The sequence below is a fragment of the Oenanthe melanoleuca genome, chromosome 6, assembly GCF_029582105.1.
Source record: "Oenanthe melanoleuca isolate GR-GAL-2019-014 chromosome 6, OMel1.0, whole genome shotgun sequence".
In the NCBI taxonomy this organism is placed as follows: domain Eukaryota; kingdom Metazoa; phylum Chordata; class Aves; order Passeriformes; family Muscicapidae; genus Oenanthe; species Oenanthe melanoleuca.
Window position 1 is genome coordinate 103,720 of NC_079340.1, and position 13,000 is coordinate 116,719.

The 13,000-nt window shown below is 45.0% G+C and overlaps 1 protein-coding gene and 1 long non-coding RNA gene across 3 annotated transcripts in view; one reads left to right on the forward strand and one right to left on the reverse strand.

Annotated features, from left to right (window-relative positions):
* Nucleotides 1-4,444: 4,444 nt before the first annotated feature.
* Nucleotides 4,445-8,896, reverse strand: LOC130254702 (uncharacterized). The gene is made up of 2 exons (XR_008840796.1): nucleotides 8,480-8,896; nucleotides 4,445-4,964 (listed from the first exon to the last, which is right to left on the reverse strand). It is a non-coding gene; the product is annotated as an uncharacterized LOC130254702 (long non-coding RNA).
* Nucleotides 8,897-8,953: 57 nt separating this feature from the next.
* IPMK (inositol polyphosphate multikinase) overlaps nucleotides 8,954-13,000 on the forward strand; it is a 45,035-nt gene continuing 40,988 nt past the window's right edge. Inside the window, exon 1 of one of the 2 annotated variants that reach the window (XM_056494542.1) lies at nucleotides 8,954-9,303. In XM_056494542.1, coding sequence (XP_056350517.1) covers nucleotides 9,074-9,303 — 230 coding nt within the window. In that variant the 5' untranslated portion in view covers nucleotides 8,954-9,073. Of the gene's footprint in view, nucleotides 9,324-13,000 lie in introns of both variants that reach the window. The other variant, XM_056494541.1, reaches the window with a different exon arrangement.

Here is a 13,000-nt window from a genome sequence, read left to right on the forward strand (position 1 = left end):
CCGGCGTCGTGGTTAACTAGGGGTGGCCAGGCAGGCAAGGTTCGGTGCAGGCCGCGTCGAGGTGGCGGCGGACTCACCACATTGTCGCGCGCTGCGCTGAGATGGCCCTGGTGGTGGCGCCTCGCCACCCCTGGAAAAAAATAAAACCTGTGCGTGCGCTGTTTTGATTTTCTTCTTAAATAGATCATCACAGAGACGCTACCAACCCTCTCTGGGCCAGCAGCATTTCCATCTTCAGAGCCATCAGAGATTGGCTATTTGGACGCTTCTAGGAGCTTCTCAAAGAAACCACTTTCTGTGGCCCTCCCCTGCTGCCAGAAAACCAGTCCATGCCAAATCAACACACTGTGCAATGGGGAGCCCATGGGGCTTTCTCCACAGCCGTTGGATTTAAGGGGTTGCAGCAGCAGCGCTGGCTGGATGAGCCCAGGCAGCTGGAACTGCTGCATAAATATGTTAGTGACTGAGTAGCATTTCATGCCCAGAGCCTCATGCACTTTGAGTGCATGCAAAAGCCTGCTAAAATTACCATATCGTTACTGTTTGGGCCTTGTTCTGGCACTGTTGGGGTCTGTAAAACTTACCTCGTGCAATTGTGTAGCAATTAGACTTGGCTTTTTAGGTTCCCTGTAACTCGACTAAAGACTTGGAAACATGAGTCACTATTGTATCACAGTTGCTCACTTCCAAGAAACAGAACATTTTACAATTGCAGGAAGGATAAGAATGTAAGCATGAAACGAAACATTGATTTTGCAAAGGAATCTTGTCAGCTGGATTCTCCTCAGCTACACTGGACATGGAAGTCTCATGCTAAAATTGGCTTTTGTTTCAACTCCTGAAGCTTCAAGCTTGACAAAACCCATGCTGAGTCCCGACTGGATTAGGTGGACAAGTACAACCTCCCCCTTGCCTATGGGCAGAGAGAGGATGTCCAACACCACTGCCAGGAAGCTGAGTTTATTGTTCACCATTGCTATTTCAGCCCAGACAGAACATTTCATGTAGATCTGCGCTGACACATATTCTGTCCAGCAGTGTCAGATACCTGTTCCCCCAATTGCTTTCTGTTCTGCCGTGGCTTTCCTGCATTGATGAGTGGCTTCTTTGTTTTGCACTGTCATAATAATTTTCCTAGAGCCATGATTAATTTGGAATGGGTACCTGGGCCTGCTGCTTGAAGCTCTCTGATGCTTGTTTTCTATAGCTGCCAGGATGTGTAGTGCTGAGGCTAATGCAGAAAGCAGCTGAATAAAAAGTAAATAACATAAAAATAAACAAAATTGTGAAGAGAAAGAAGAAGAGGAAAAGGGAGAAAAAAAATGTGGTGGATGGGAGGAGCACATAAGCTAGAGAAGATTTACCATAATGTAACAGTACTACATGGTAGCAAAAAGGGATAAATCAAACAACACAATGGTATGTTGCATTTCATTATATACCCTAATAGAGCCAAGCATAAAAAGTATAAAGTGGCAGTTCTACTAGCCAAACCCATGCTTCTCAGAGTTGAAGGAGTTATGTGTTTGAGCAGATTTCTCTTACTGGGGTTTTTCTTCCTCAACTGTTTGTGAAGTCCTGCAGTACTGGACAGAAAGCAACACACATCAGTGCAATGGGTCCCATTAGCAGTCTCCTGTTCCTTCACACCCCACTTTGTAAACTGTTTAATTAGATGTGCAGTTGTAATAAATAGTAGGAGTATTTACTGGTATTCCCCAGCAGTCAGTAAAATCACAACAGGTTTACTGGACTAGCAAAGCAGGATGCAGTCCACCTTTCCCAAATGCAGTTTGGAGTGGTAAGAAGGGATTTCCCTGGCTTCTCAAGCAACTTCTGTTTCCTTCAATATATAGAAGCTGCACACATCTCACATAAGCACAGATCATGTCTCTTGTTATGTTTTTCCCAGCTGAAGACTCAACAATCCCTCTTTCCTATTTGACATTGCACTGCCCTGAACCCACTCTGCTCTCCATCCTTTTTTGTCATGCAGACTGTGGTTTTCTTTTGCTGTTTTTGTATGTGTGGCAGACTTACACTGAAAAAAGGTGCCTTCTCCTCTCTAGGAGCAGCTTGTGCAAAAAAGGCTTCCTGAGCATCTCAGAGATTACATCTTTAAAGTGTAAAGCATTCAAAAATCAGTGTACTCCAAGGGTCTGCTCAGTAACTGCAGTGTTTGTTCTGTTCAGTCAAGTTAGCTGGCAACAGGCAGCAAAATGAATGATATGGTTACACTGCATAACTTTTCTCAAATACTTTTCTACAGCTGGAAAATATCACCATACATGGGTAAGACGTGTTCAAGATGCATTGTCTGTTCACTGCCAGGGCTCTTGCTCAAGATTCAGGTACCAAAACAACAGCTAACACAGACTTCCACTGCAGTAATTGTTAAATATGATGCTCTTTTAAAACAGCATGTACTTTCAATCTCATTCTTGGCTTTAACAGCTATGCAGGTTAAATTACTTTTTAAGGGTTGTGACTGTTGTTTTGTAAATAAATTTGGCAGTAGAATACTATTTATTAGAACAGACTTTTTTAATGCCAGTGGGTTTAATTTTACTGCAGGTGAAGGCAACTGAGTCACCTGTAGGGAAATACAAATGGCATTTTAAATAAACCTCTTGGCATATTAATCACCTTAAATCAAGTTCTGGGCTTATCCAAAAGCATTAGGATGTGACTGGTAAAATCCAAATGCCATCATGCATTTGTAAACACTGAGCAACCCGCGATAGTGATACAACACTGTACTTGGAAAAAAATCCCTGTTTAGAAGGAGAAAGGAAGCATCTGTATCTGCCTGTAAGCCATGAGATCAGGAGATGGTACCAAAGACTTTGATCTAAAGTTTCTGTTTCAGATAGAAGCTCAGCTTCTTTCTTAAGGATATCAAAGCACACATATCTGTCATGATGATGAATCAGGAAAACCTTAATATGATTGCCTAGGAAAAGATTTTGAAATTGAGATTGAAATGAAAGCAGTCTTCAACTAAGTGGCTGGAAAGCAGCATTGTGGATACTTGAAGATCTTCTCCCTTTGTTAAGATAACGACAGTTGCTGCAAATACCAAAAAGCCAGCAGAGACCTCTCCAGGCATGACAGGAAGGGTCCAAGATAAGGCTTAGAGATAAGAAAGTAGTAAAACATGGTAATGTAGCGATTCCTATAGATTGTATGTAAATGTTAGAGAATTTGTATCCTGTATTAGACTGGTTAGTGGAAATTAGAATATTCAACATAGAAGAAGTTTTATTGTATTGTAAATGGAAAAATATCTCTCTTGCTTTCTTGCTCTTACATCCTTGAACATCCTTTCGCTCCCTTGCTCTTGTCCCTGTACCCCTCTCCCCGCCCTGGGCTGCTTTGAGCTGTGTCTGGCAGCTCCCAGCTAAGCCCTTTTCACCCATGCCCGATGCAATAAACTGCAAACTTCAAGACCAGAAGAATATAGAGAGCGCCTGAGTTTGTCCTGACCACCGTCCTGCCACCAGCTCCTACACTAAAGCATGCTTCAGCTATTTAGGTTTTCCACAAATCATGGTTTAATCTTTCACACTGTTAATGATATGTTCCTATTCACTGTGAGAGACCAGGCATGGGAGTTGAACTCAGTATATGTTATGCTGAAGGTACACAGAGCAACAAAATGACACCTTTTGTTTTTCTCTCAACGTCTTTCCTGCTGCTTCCCAAAAGTTTTGTTGGCTTTTTTTGGCAGATGCACACTGGGCTGATGATCTCAGGCAACTGTTAACAGTGACTTCGGCGACTTCAGGTCTCTTTCCTGGGCCATGATGTCCAGTTCCATCAACAGCATCAAAGAGCTTTGGTTTGGATTATTTTCCTCTACGTGCGTTACCCTATGTTCATTTAGACTGGAACTCCTATGCCAACAGTGTGCATCTTGTTTGTGAGATCCTGCATTATGTTGTCATTGACATGGCATTTGACTGCCCGAAGGAGATCAGGAATATCTGTAGACATGGTAATTTTGTGCACTTTCTCTTCTGCAGATTGTAAATGAAGATGTTGAATAAAACCTGTCTCAGCAAACACCCACTGCTGCCGCCTCTTCACCATCAAAGCCCTTTCATTTGCCTCCCAGCCTTTAACCTACTCTCAGTTGAAAAATGAACTTTTCCTTCAAATACTTGGCTTAGTTTCTTTATTGATCACCAAGAAGAGAATAAAATCCAAGGATTCTGAAGAACTGTTGAAATGAGCTTCTCACTTTTATAGTCCTTGTATCTTTCTAATACAGAACAGACCTCCCCAGATTTACAGCAGATTTCTGATTGTAGAAAAGGTGATGTCCTGGTTTGAAGGCCAGGTGTCTGCTGATAAAGGCAGAAGTTTTCCTTTGAAATAGAGACTTTAATTCCACTCCCCCTGAGTATTATAATTGTTTGAATCAAGGACTCTGAGGCAGAGATAAGGGGGTAGGAATAACAGCTCTTTTACTAATATATCTAAATGTACAAGCAGAAACAACAGCAGTTGTTAAAATTACCAACAAAACAGAACAGATGACTCGGTTCTAGTCCTTTCTTTAGCTGTGGGCACACTCTCTCTTGGTGTGCTCCAGACGGGCAAAGACCGGCAGCTGCAGAGAAGCAGGTGGGAGCGGAGGCAGGAGGAGGTGGCAGCGGCCATGCCGGTCTCGGGTGGGAACAGGCTGAAGAGGGCAGCTCCTCGCTCACCATTTGTGTCCAGGTGATTCGCTGTGTCCACAGAGGCAGGAGGCTGCAGTGGGGCAGATGCAGGGTAGGTGATCGCAGAGGGTCTGGCTCTCCTGTGTTCGGCCGTGTGGCTCCAGACGGGGAATCCTCCTCCGAGTTCACTGTAAACACGAATCCCCCCTCTGGAAACACAAGTCTCCTCCGGAAACCCAGCTCACACCTACCCCTTTTGTCCAGAGTCGTCAAAGGTCCTGGGTGTAACCCGGCCAGATCCTTTGGCATGATAATGGGAAAAATTCTTTAAATTGACACAGTAATAGAAAAACATTCAACCCCCAACAGGTGATCTGGAAGATACACTACTGCCATGACTTAACCTTGCAGTAATTTTTTAAATGTATCACAGTATCACAGAGAGTGTAGGCTGGCTTTTGACAGCATCCCTTTGTTTTCATTCTAGAAAACCCAAATGGACCAGTTGCCAGGGACAAGAGTAGTGTCAAAGAATTGCATTTATTTGCCAGGTAAAATATTAATCATTGTGGGACATGATGCCTAAGTGACATGGTCATAGGTGGGAAAGAAAGCAGTATGGCACCCTTGAATTTTACAGTTACATCAGATAAGGGTAAGCTTAGATTTTCTTTCACTTAACAAGAACAAAACAGGACAGAACTTCTGTGAATTTACAAATGCCCTGTGTGATTTTAAGAGGTCATAATACAGCAACACTTCTGCCTTGAAATGGCAAGAAAAAAAAAAAGCTGCAATGCAGCTAGAACTTTCTTGCTGCTGCAATGGTATCTGCCCTGCATTGTGTGAGTGGTGTCCCACTGCCTCCCTGCCTGCAGAAGCCCCACTGCACATGCTTCCACCTGTCCAGCAAATAACTGGTTTGGGTGATGGACCTTTGTTTGCAAGCCCACAAGTATGGTCTTGGCTGGCTCTGTTGCAGTCTGTTGCAATCTGTTGCAATCTGGCTGGCAGGAGCTATGCACATGTGGCAGCCTGATTCAGGAAGTGGCTCTGTGGGCAGCAGGATCCACATCTCTCACACAGACCTTTTGCAGAAAGCACTACTCTGCCAAAACAGCAGTATTTTTGGTAAGGTATGGAAGAGGTGGCTGTGAACCATATGAAGGCATAGTGAAAAATCCAGCAGAGTTTGCTGTTGGCATACTTCTAGATTACCAATATTTTGGCGAAGACACAGCCCCACTACTTTGTTTACCTAATGTCCTCCTGCACTTCCACTTAAATAGGAGCTTATTTCCTGTACTGAACTACCAGTGCATCTTGTGGTTAATTATTAAGTAGCTTTTATGTTTGAAAAAAACCCTTTATTTCAGCAGAAAGCGATTCTTTTGTAATCCTCGCTCAGTTTGGTGCCACTGTGCAATCTGCCCATGACACATCCTCTCATAGCACAAACACAGTCCTGGTATTTTCTAGGCATTGTTAGTCTGTACATTATCATCAGACTGAATGAGGTAAGACTGATTTTCAGCAACAGTGGGGAAGAGTAAATCAGAATTAAGTATAATTTTGCTAAATGCATTTTGTCAGGGGAGTTGGAGGAGATTCTCAAACTAAAGCCCCTCCTTCAGGAGCTATTCACAGCCTCTTCTGCTTTCTCCTGGAGTGCAGTTGCACAGCCTGGAGATGAGAAGTTTCCTTGGGAATCTTGCTGGTAGGTTCAGTTTTCAGTGCAATCTCTTACAGTATCACATTGCGGAAAAAGGAATTGCTTGCCATTTCTGCTATTCTGTTTCACTTGTTTCATTTTAGGAAAAGTTCCCAGAAAGATTAGTGAACTCCATGTGCTGAAGTGTGAGGGTGGAATGACTGAGTGGAGGATTGTCTGACATTACTTGATTCCTATATGCTTAAAACTGACTAAAGCAAATGTCAGGGAAAACGAAAGAGTCAGTGTTTGCTTATTCCAGTTACTCATGCTTTCATATTTATTTTAATACCCTCCAGGCACATTTCTGTTAGGTGCAGTAATATCTAGTAGCTATCTGTTGAGGACTAGGTGCTTGAATAATCTTTAAATTCCAGGGTTTTTGTATTTTAATTCCATTCTTTCTTAGAGATTTTAAGTTCAGGCAGATTGCTGTGTTAGATGGGCACTTAGACAACTTTGAAAGGCCATCGCTGTTTTTCTCTCTGTATTTAGACCCAGATTAGCCGAAGTGCCTCACATCTTTGCAGAGGAAAATATCTTTCTGCAAGGCTCAGGTTTGTTGCTGTACGAAGGGTTACGGAGCGGCACGGAGAACACGGCAACAAGGCACTCCCTTACATGGTGCAAGAAAGAGCAGTTTATTGAAGGAAGCCATGGCTTTAAATAAGATAGTTCATGAAAAACAGAACACAGACAGTTCATTGGTCAGAGAAAGAGACACCTCTTGTCCCTGGCTTTCCTACGGATCCAGCAGGTGTTTATCTCTTATTATGATTCTTTCTCTTGTGTTTACAGTAGAGAAAAAGCCTCTAGCCTGGCCAGAACTAAGAAAGTTTCACAGCCTGAGAAAAGGATTCAAAACCTGAGAAAAAGGCCTGGCTGAAATGTGCGTAGGCCTTCAGCAGTGTCCACAGAGGTTGGCATCCAAACCATGCAGCAGCTACTGCTGTCAAGACTGGGAGCCTTCTCTCTGCCAGACACACATACTTGTGCTTTTTTTTTCACTGTATACCTCACTAATTCTTGTGCAAGAGTTGGCCAATCTGTGTTATTTCTCTCCTGTGCCAGCAACCCCTTGGGAAAATTCATCATTGGGTATCTGAAGATAGGAGCTTACTTTCACACCCATCTGGTTCCTAATCTTTAGTGCTGGACAGTAATGACTGATGAGAAGGGGATATTCAGGAGAGAGAAATGTTTTCTGCCCAGCCTTGTTACTTCACGAAGGATCTTGCTGAGTTGTAACCCTGTCTGCACCACCTTATACAATTGTGTAAAACAAACTGTTCCATGAACAATGAACTAAGAAACTCAGTTTCAATAGATTTATGTTTTGCTCCTTTCTCTCACTCTTCAAGTTTTAATTTTCCCTGTGACCTTTCTGTTCCTTTAATACTTTAATTTCCCCAGTAAATCCCTTAAATTGCCATCACTTCTCCCAGCCATCTGCCACATCTCCACATCTCCACATCTCCCAGCTATGGGATGGGGAAAAAGTGGTAAATGGCCAAGCTCACCATATCGAGGTTTCTCTGACATCATTGCCAATTCTTGAATATGCATTAGGCCGTTTTATTAGACTGGGGAAAACAACCTATATCTGCTCAAATTAATTTTCCTCCTGCCTCTGGCGTTTCTGGCCTTTTTTTTTTTTTTTTTTTTTTTTTTTTTTTTTTTTTTCTGTTTTTGTGTCCTACTAATGCTAAACAGAACTTGATACTGGCAGATATCACAGCAAATGTGCATATTTAATACTCACAGAGATCTGCTCATTTTATAAGGGAAAGAAACAGCAGAAAGAAAAGGCAATAATTACAGGCCGCTAAATAGAGCTGATACGAACCCTAGTGAAGTGTTAATGAAGTCTCCTAGCCAAGCTTTGGGGTCTTGAGAGTGAATGCAGGGCCATGCATACCTTCCACTGGTCATGGGGAGATAAAATTCAATTTAGAGATTAATCCTTTATCCAGTTTGATCTGGTGTTAGGCCAGGTGCACTCATCTCTAATGCAAGACCCGCACGTAAAGTGTGTGTAAACGTTCTGGTTCAGGCTGCTTTAAAGGGTCCCTGTCAACTGTAAAGGTTAGTACTGTTCGTATACCTCGGTTTGATCTTGCAGTCACTCCGATCTACTGGAGAGAAATTGAGCAACCCTCGGCGTAACGGCAGATTTCTTTAAAAACTAAGGGGATTCGGGGGTGTTTCAGGTTACTGAGAACCAGTGGAGCAGAACGACTTCTGCCCTCCACAGCATGGTTCTGCCGGCTCTCGCGAGGGAGCAAGGGCTGGGTGCCCGCGGAGTTGCGGTTCCAGGCCGTTCTGCGGCTTGGGGCCGGTTCAGCGGTTACGCCGAGCCCTGTTACTTTCTCCAGCGTCCGCTGAACTGACGCTGTCCGACTAGGCCTTCTGCTGGGGCCGCGCCCCACGCGGCGCCACCAGGCCCACCATCATCGTCGCCACAGCGGCGGTGCCGCTGCGAGTCGGGGCGGGGCGGGGCGGGCCAGGCGGCGGAGGCGGAGCCACGCCTGGGGCGGGGCGGAGCTGTGGCGGTCGCTTGTCCCAGCGCGAGGTGGGCGGGTGGCGCGGTGCGGGATGATGGAGTCGCGGGCCCTTGCTGGCCGCGTCGTGTTTCGCAGGGCCCGCTGAGGCCCGGCCACCCCACCGCCCGCCGCTTTCAGCCTCCCATCGCCGGGACATGGCCACGGAACACCCGCGGCCGGCGGGGCGCCCCGAGGGCGGGCGCGGGTGCTGCGTGGGCGGCGGGCGCGGCGCGGGCGGCGGGCGCGGTGAGACGGAGGAGGCCGAGGCCGAGGCCGCTGCCCAGCCGGTGCTCGGCGCCTCCCTTGGCCCCGCGGCGGCGGGGGGCGGCCGGCGGCTGGCGCTGAACGGATGTGTGCCGCTGTCGCACCAGGTGGCCGGGCACATGTACGGCAAGGATAAAGGCGGTGAGCGGCGTCGGGCGCGGGGAGGGGGCGGCGGGCCTGGCCGGGTCACTCGTGAGGGGGTTCTTCCCACCTCCACCCTACCTTCCGTTTATCTGAATTCTCCTAGACCAGCTGTAACGGGTTGGGTTTGGCGTCGATTTCCCTCGCGCCGGAGGCGAAGGGGCAGCTCCGTGGCTGGCGGGGCAAGGGTCGGTGCAGGCGGGAGCGGCGCCCGCAGGCGAGTGCAGGACTCGCCGTCGCCGTTCCCGAGCTCCCGCCGCCGGGCTCCGCCCGCACCTGTCCGCCGGACACCGCACCACTACCGAAGGTGCCTCAGCAGCGCGGGAGGTTGGTGCTGGGGCCTGGGGCAGTGCGGAGGGACCGGAGCCTCCGTGGGAAGGCCGGAGCGGGGGCCGGTCGAGCTCCCCGCTACGCAAAGACCGTGGATGGAGGAGCAGTGTAACCGCTGCCAAGTTTCATTTTTCTGGTGCTTTTCCTAATGGCATTTGTCTGTCAGGACGTGAAGTTATCAGGCACCCTTAAACCGAAGGACTTCTGCCGTTCAGCTTCATTTTATCAGACACGTTTTTGAAAGTGGGAATTCAGGTAATAGCATACTGGTTCTCTTAGAAGAGATGTCAGAAACGTGGTTTATCTAACGGGACCACCTGAACCTGTGGCCACCAGAAACTTCAGCAAATTATTATTAAGCTATTGTTAGTTGCTTGTTTATTTGATGATAAATCTGAACCAATGTCTAGGAATAATACAAATACACGAGGACACAGCATTTTAAAGTATGCCTCCACCAGCTCTAAATTTCTGTTTTAATTTCATGTTGAGGAGTAAGGTGTTAGTGAAGGGTGAAGGGGCCTTTTAGCTTAGGCAGTGGTCAGTACCAATGCAAGCGGTCAAGTTAATATTGCCAAGTGGCATTTCTCACCTTTCCAGAACGTCCTGTTTGGGATAACTCATGCCTCTCAGCCAGGTGAAAGGTATGCATCCATTCAACTTGCAACGTGCCCTCTGAGAGTAGTTATAATGAGTACCTGCTGGCATATTTCCTTTGATCTCTGGTGGTAGGAACTGCCCCTGCTGAATAGGCCAAGGGCTGAATTACAGAACTCTGTCAACTGTCAGTGAGTGAAATTACAACACTTATGCTGTGAATTTGTCTTATCTACAGCCTCCATGCATGGTTTGCTTTGCTGCAGATAATCCAACAAAAAAGTAATTTGTCTCTTTGCCCATGGCAAGGGCTGAACTTCAGAATCTTTTCGATCACTAGTGTCTGGCATTACAGCACTAAGGGCACTGTGAATTTGTCCTATCTACAGCCTGTTTTCACGGTGTGTCTTGCTGCTGATAATCTCCACAGGAAAGTAATTCTTGTCCCTTGCCCCAGCTGCAGAGAGTGCAATAAAATGTAGATGGAGGTGCATTGGATCCTGGAAGGTGTATGTGTTCTGTGTTCATACATCGGCATGAGGTGGGATCAGGCAAAAAAGGGCTCACTTCAGGGAGAGTTTCACCTTTGGCACATAGTCTTACTGCAGTTAGATCGAACAGCACAAGTGATCATCTGTATTTTGAGTTCCACTCCAATGGATTAGGTAAAGGTAGCCCCACTACATCTCATGGGCTTTTCTGCAGAGGTACCACTATGGTGGTTGATCTCATCCTGGAAACTGTTTTATGTTGAAGACCAAAGCTGCTCTGATACTCACAGCTCTCCTTTTTGTAACTTGATTTTCCCTTCTATTCCTGCATACAAACAGACAGAGGACTTGAAGGTATCCAAAGTATTTTTAACAAGGTTTTTTGTAGTAAAAGTACCTGTAAAATTTCTTCTGAGTAACCCTCCTTTTTCCCTTCTTTGTTTCCTGTGACTGTTACTGCCTTGCAAAGAAAGGCCTTTCACAGCCTCTGTGCATGCATGTATAGACATTAGGCGTCTGTGCATTGTAAATGCCCTTTTGTTGAATGCTATGTGCAGTGGTGCTTCCCCCAGATAAATCGTGCTTAGCAAGTAATGACTTTGGGTTGTGGCTTAATTCTGTAGGTGGGTAGAGAGAGACAGAAGCTGGTGTGATATGTCACTTACAGAGCCTTCTGCACCTGGCTATGATTTGGTGCCTGTATCTGCAAAATGCTAGGGGTCCCCAGGCCAGTAGGGGATTCTGTAGCTGAAGGGGCCATTCTCCTTCAGAGTGAATTGCTTGCTCATTTCGTAATGGTAGCAAGCTTTCCATCCACAGGCAGAGAGAAAAGTTTGTGAGCTATTTCAGGATTTTATTTTCAACATAATTCTGTTGATTCATCAGGAATGTTAATTTACTTTTTCATGTGTTAAAACAGTCCTATTCTCTATCTGTGCTGAAAACTCCCAGGAAGCCTACAACAAAGCCGTGAACAACATCCATATGATTGTATATCAGAGGGAAGGTTATGGAGTTTGCATCTTCATGGTGAATGTTGAAACATGGCTCCGGTTTTCAGGCCTGCCCCAGTCACAGTGACAAGAGTAGTGTAGTAACTGCTCTAATCTGTCAAGAATGCAGAGAATGAGGGAACTTTGGATATCAATTTATATTAAACTCTTCAAGTAATACATATCAACCCAATAGTGTATAGATTCTGCTTTCAGGAATCTTTGCCTGGTCTTTCTACCTTGTAGATTGTCTGCTTATCAAAGCCAAAATGCAAGTTTTTTGTGTTATAAAACCTATTTTAATGTTTAACCTATCTTATTTTAATGTGATTGTTAACAATTCGCATGCCATTGAAGTAGTTGGTGCACTTTGCAGAGTGATTTCCATCACATGCAAAACGGTACAGGGAGGGTGAACACAAGCTGCTGTGTCTGGAAGATGTGGTAGTCTGCATGTGTGTGGCAATATTTTTCTTGTTTTGTAAAGTGCATAAAATCCAACTTTAAGCAAGAAACATGACTTGAGAGCTGTTTTACACAAATTTTAAAAGCAAATCTTTGGCATAGCAAACTATTGAAACAACTATTCTAAATCTGGTAGTTGTTTTAAAGTAAATATCTTGGTCTCTAAATATTTTTAGTTTCTGAGACTGCACAACAGACCCTATTCATAGATAATGGTTTTTAAGAGATGAAAAACACAATTGCTGTTATAACTGCAAACTCTCTTTGGGATGCAAAGCTTCTGGCTCATTTTTATGTTTTCTCACTTGGTAGTTGAAAACTACCTTTTTTGGATACAGTTGACATTTTTGCTATCCTTCTAAGCAACATAAATTAATGTCTGAAAAGCTAGAAGTTAATCCTAGCAGAAAATTTCTTTTCCATACATGGGTTTTTTGTTTTCCCTTGCACCTGATGATGCAACACAGTTCACATTTCAGAGGAATGCAGTTACTTTTCTCCGTTCTTGCCTAGAACAATGTCTTAAGCATCCTTGGATACTCAGTTGCATTTCTTCTGCAGATATTCAGAAATACTGATGTCTGGAGAGTCATAAGGCTGTTTCATGAGGATATTTTGGAGAGGATTTTTGTGCAGGCTTGATGAAGGTGTTGACTGGCTGAGATGAAATTCTGTACTATAATTATGGGTGATACAAATAGTAGCATCTGATGGCTTGGAGTGCTGTATAGATGCTACTTCTTGTAGTAAAGACACTTTCTACTGACACTTTCTGTGCCCCTAGTATAGATGTACATCCACA